Source organism: Octopus bimaculoides, chromosome 11 (assembly GCF_001194135.2).
Source record: "Octopus bimaculoides isolate UCB-OBI-ISO-001 chromosome 11, ASM119413v2, whole genome shotgun sequence".
NCBI lineage: Eukaryota > Metazoa > Mollusca > Cephalopoda > Octopoda > Octopodidae > Octopus > Octopus bimaculoides.
Genome location: NC_068991.1, coordinates 16201022 through 16206991, shown reverse-complemented (window position 1 = coordinate 16206991; position 5970 = coordinate 16201022). Strand labels below are relative to the sequence as shown.

General features: G+C 34.6%; 1 protein-coding gene across 2 annotated transcripts in view; it reads left to right on the top strand.

Moving 5' to 3' along the window:
• The window catches only part of LOC106869728 (apoptosis regulator BAX), a 134077-nt gene that overhangs the window by 73529 nt on the left and 54578 nt on the right, over nucleotides 1-5970 (top strand). The window contains exon 1 of one of the 2 annotated variants that reach the window (XM_014915582.2): nucleotides 271-522. The exons of the other annotated variant lie outside the window; for it this stretch is intronic. Coding sequence (XP_014771068.1) covers nucleotides 492-522 — 31 coding nt within the window. The 5' untranslated portion in view covers nucleotides 271-491. Of the gene's footprint in view, nucleotides 1-270; nucleotides 523-5970 lie in introns of those variants that run through there. 2 annotated transcript variants of the gene reach the window in all.

Genomic DNA, 5970 nt, shown 5'->3' with positions numbered 1-5970 from the left:
TATACATACATACATCTATCTATATATAAATGTCTTTTTTTACGTACATACATGCATACACACACACGACAGGCTTCTTTTACTTTCCTTCTACTAAATACGCTCACAGAACTTTGGTCAGCCCGGGGCTATAATAGAAGACACTGGTCTCTAATACTTTTTCCTTGTCTATGAAGAGATAAAACTCAGCGAAACATATGACAAGAGTTATCTGCTCCTGTCATTTAATTGTCTCCCCGCAAGTATTTTGCTAATTGGTGTGGTGGCGCCACGTGTCGGGCACTTTAGCATTAGCTTCCAGCATACACATGGACTTGTAATTCATGGGTCGTACCTAATGAGCAAGCGAGTGGGAAGCTAAAAAAAAAAGATATTTATATATAAACAGATATATTTATAATCGAAAGAAAGTGGAAAACTCATATACGCACACACAGAAATATATATATATTAAACATACAGTCTAAAACTACGTTTTTTCACGAAATACCATGGATCTCGAGGAGAGAAAAATACGGGCTAGTAAGTCGATCTGTTTTTTCGCTTGTCATCTATCAGTCAGTCAGACTTATCTTACTATATTCATGTGTTACTCTTTCACGTTGTGTTACGTTTTTATTTTTTACGCTATTCTTTTCTTCTTGCCAATGCTATCGTCTGGAAAAAAAAATGGACAGCGGCTAGGAGGGAAAAGTGTTGTATAAAACGAAAACAATGTAAAAAAAAAAAAAGAAATTAACCAGAAAAGAACTATTTTCTTAATGAAAATACTTATACTCAAGTGATTAGTAACATGATTATGTAGTCTGATTATAGTCTTCAACAACTCACAACAAATATTTAATTTTGCCGTTAAACACTCGCTGTTGCAAATAGTCTTTCACTTTCTTTTTAAGTGTGTGCAAGAGTGTATATATGTATATATACACACACACACATCTGTGTATATGTAGTGTACAAACACTAACAAATATATCCATTCAGAATCAAGATACACATTCGAATTTGTTTACAAAATATATTGCTAGTAGCAAAAAAATAAATAAATAATAATCCGTTTTGTCAATCATAATATAGAAAAGATGTTATTTCAACTGCTTTACTGAATCGTAAATCTATAGAGATAGATGTACTATGTTTGTGTATGAAAGTAACCGGCGATGTATGGAGTTCTAGGATGGGAGGAAGTCAGATGATTGACTTCACTTGCCTATTTCTCTAGATAAAACTAGTCTTTCAATGTACGTGTGTGTAATCATTCATTCATTCCAAGCTGAGGCTTCACTCTCCGCTCCAAACGAGCCTCAGCTTCAAATGAATAAATAAAACTCTACATGCATCGTGTACTTTTCTCTCGTTTCTACATCTAAGTGCATATGTTTGTATATACATCTATTTATCGATCGTGATCTTTTACTCATTTCTTTCGTGTCAGTTTATTGAATAGAATGAATATAAGCACTTTTCGGTGATTGAAAAGTGATAGAAGCTAAGGGTTTGCCTACAACGGTGTCTTTCTATGATATTTGTCATTGCTATCTGCTATGATACCTTGCACAATATCTCAATACTAAGCAAATAAACAGCTGTATTATATTGTATAGTTAATTTCAAGGTATTAGAGACGAGAGGCTTGTTACAGAATACGTGAGTTTACTAAGGCGTGGTTCTAATTCTGTTTTATGATCAAACTTCCGTTAATAATTCGAATTATTGAGCAAACCTCTTTCTGTGATTATTTGGCCTGTTAGAAATATCACCAAGATCTTCCTCAAATCGCATACATGCAGTCTTTAAAAAGTAACGAATTAGCTTCATGTCTAAAAAGTAAAAATGACATGTTCACGACTGGAACTCTGAACAACAATATACTGCTATTCGTACTACCACTGCTAAATCTCCCTCAAACCCTACTCACCGGCTGAATAAAAACAGTCTTTAATTTATGTAGTCCTGGTTACACTGAAAGAAAAATTGCAGAATTGTCACGGTTGGAACATTTATGATCGGGCCAGGCAGTGGCAATAACGGCGGTCTTCTATTTTACTGTTGTAAAATAAATTAAGGAAACAATTTTGTTTAATTTATCCCCAATCCACTATCGACCACTCGCGGAACTTCGTTGATCCGAATGATCTAGAAACGCATACCGAACGAATTGAAGGGCTGTGGAGCCACACTGAAAGGAAAATTCGTCGTCAGTGTGGGACGAACCGAGCATTCACTCGTATCTTTCTGAATTTATTTGGCGCAATTGGACTGTTGGCAACAATCATTTCAGTCGAATATTACTAGCAATTCGTGAACAATATGCCTTATAGTTTTTTTTTTATTTGGTGATAAACTTCCGCATATGTATGCTCTTTAACATTAATAAATGCTTTGTTTTCTTCGCATCAGTTTAAACAAAACTGTTTCCTTAATTTATTTTACGATGGTGAAGTAGGATACCGCTGGTAACAATATCGCATTACATGTAATTCGCATATTACTCTGACCATTGAAATTGCCCTCATAACGTTTCTAATAAAACTGCTGACTTTTCAATTCCTATTCTATTTGTTTCTCTCTTTTTTCCCCCTCCCTAATTCCCCTATGCTTTCTCTAATCAATCTCTTATACCCTTCCCCATCACCTTGTACTTTTAAGTAAAATAGGTGATGCTTGACCTGTTTGTCATCAAATCTTCATCGAATCACGCCTGGCTATCTCAAAAAACATTTTAAATTTTAAGTACTTAACCGTCAAGGAAGGGTTATAAAATGGGCTTATGTCTAGCTCTGGATATATTTATATAAATTTGCTGTTTTGAAGTGATCAAAATTAAAATCTTCCATCAAAATTTCGTATTAATATTAGTTCTGAACATTAGCTTATTAATAACAAAGTTGTTTTTTACTTAATTCACTATCATTTTAAAATTGATTGAAGCAAAGGCAACATATTTCGACAGAAATATGGTAATAAAAATCACACCCCATCGACTTAAACAATTGTTACATTGAATGATATGGTCCTGTATATATGAAAAAGATGGAGTTCTTTGATCTTAGATCTTCACGCTTAGGGGTTTTGGAAGCTATGGTAACCTGCCCAAAATGTGCAATGGGATCGAACCACGTGGTTGAGAAGAGCATTTTAACCACACAGCCATTATACCTAAAAGAAAATAAAACAGGATGGTCACTGGTGGATCTTGATTGATTAGTATTTACTTGGCGCGAAACAACTTTTAAGTGAATAGTCTTTATATATATTTCTTGGCGGAATTCTGGTTAGGGCAATCCATGTATCACACCCTCGTGTTTACACTAAGCTAACTTATTAATTGCATTAATTTATCTTTTTTCTTTGCCTCCACAGACTGTTACTAGTTTTCTCGTCCTTCACGCCACCCCACTCACAATCAATCGTTTTTGAAAAACAACACACATCTTTATATATACATACACAGACACACAAATTATCATTAATAGGTTATGCTTATATTACCAACAGTGCTAAATATCCGCTGTGGAGTGTATATTCTTTTAAATGTATGTCTGTATCTTAAAAGCATTTTAGATTTTTGTGTACGTGTTTATATATATGTATCGTGTATAATTTATAAAAACCAACTATCCTTTAGTACTCGAACTATTTATGATACATTCATAAATAAAATAAGTAAGTGACTGTCTAGTCAGTTTATCTTTCTGTCTAATGTACACACAACACATCTGTTTAAATAACGCCCTTATTTTTTTTTTTAATAATTATTACCGTTAGGATATTTAAAAAAAAACCTTAAGTGGTCATTGCTGGCCCACATATCACTCTTTATTTTATTCTATTTTCACTTTATTTTTATATTTGACATCATAATTATAGTTATTAGGTTAGAGCGTCAGACAAAATGCTTTGCAGTATTTGTTACGGCTCTTAGCCCTAAATCCAATTCCCGTCCAGATCAACATTGCTTTTCATCTTTACGGGGTCTATGAAATAAGTATCAGTCAAGTACTTGGGTCAATGAAATCGACTAGGCTCCTCCGCTAAAATTTCAGGCCTTGTGCCAGAATCTGAAACCATTATTATTATCGTTAGAGCGTCGGATAAAATACCTTACAGTATTTTATTTTCGGCGCTTTACTCTTTTTGTGAGTCCCAATTCCGCCAAGGTCAACTCTGTCTTTTGGCCCCACCAGGGTTGATGAAATAAAGTATCACTCCAGTATTGGGGCTATATAATCGGCTGAATGTCTCCCTTCAAGATAGCTCGCCAAATGCCTAAATTTAAAATATTTATTATTCAGTTTATATATATATATATATATTTTAGGTCTTATTTCCACTAAATTTCTTCTTTGGGATGGTTACCTTCTTACGTGACAAGACCAGCTTCCCTACTCATTACACCTCTTCACTGAATTTCCTAAGTATACCCACCTCATCATACCCTTGTCAGTTTTTGATTTGAATCTTTCCTTTCTTAAATATCAGCTTGTCCTCTATATCGACTCCTTATGATCTCCCTACCACTTTGCAGCAGCGGTGACCTTTCTTATCTTACACCGCCCATTGCTGGCTCCGCCAACAAGCACTTGCTATCTTCGTTCAATGATGCCTGTTTATGAAGTTTTGCACTACCAACTAACTAACCAGATATTATTAGTGTTGTAATTTAGCCCCAGGTCAGTTCTGATCTCATACGCCTATGAACAAAGGCGTTAAACCATGTTCATCTAGTTACAGTGTTTATTCTATGCATTATTCTATATTGCCCCTTTTCTCTAACAACGTATTAGTTGTAGTTGTTGTTAAACCCCCAGGTCAGCCCACAAGTATTTTTTTCTCTATATATTCAAGATTAAATCATCTAACATATCTTCATTTTTCTTTTAAGACGACAGTGTATATGAGTTAAGAAGGGGTTTGGCTGCTATTTATGGCATTTCGTGCGACCATGTACAGGCTCGTTTTCCTCCCTCGTTGCTTCAGCGTGTGTGACAGTATGTGGTCATGTACCTAATATATTGTTGAACAGATCGACTCGAACAATACGATATATTAGCCTAATATTTAAAAAAAAAAATCTTTACAAAAAAACTATTATTTTATGATTTGGTGTGGCGGTTTTATTTCTCACCTGAAACCACCTTAATTCCTCTAACATCGTTAGAATGTCCTTGGGAAATGTTACTCACAACCTCCAACCCCCACTCTACCTTATAAAAATCTAAATCTCAGGTCGATATTAAAAAAAAAAGAAGCAATGAGATCAACCTCAATTTACTTCCTGTTTTCTAGTAATGTTTGCTTCTAGTAATATTACCAAGACAATATATTTTTTATATAAAATCTGATCTTTTTCGTTCCTTGCGTGTTTTTTTTCTTCTGTCTTCTGTAATTTTATTTCTTGTTCAACATTTTGGCTTTTGCTATTTTGGTTAGTAAACAGCACCTTGGTTTTTTTTTTCTCTTTTGCTGTTAGAATATTTTCTACCTACCCCACACACTTCATCCATGTTTTGTTTGCTATTAGCGAAATAGCCTCTAAATGGTTGCTCGATCTGTGAGAAATAACAGTCAAATTTCCATAAAACCGTCTTCTGTCTTTAAAATAATGAACGATGATGCATTAGATTAGGCGGTCTTTATTATATACTGCACCTACACCAGCCATAAAGGCCTAACACAGAGGGGACAACACAAGGACAGACAAAACGCTTATGTGGGGCGGGGGGAAACATAAGCGAATGAACAGATGAAAGTGAAGAAAAATATATGGAAATAAGGGATAGTCGAGGGTGGATTCATTTTTATTGTGAGTAGGTTTACTCCATCAGCTGTCCAGGGGCTAAACAACACTTAGCAATGATACTGTTTTCATGAATTTTGTCTCTCTCCCTCTTAAAAAAGTGACTTCACCGAGAATTTCGTGCATGTCATTTATCAAACGACATCAAAATCTGAGTTTAAATATATATA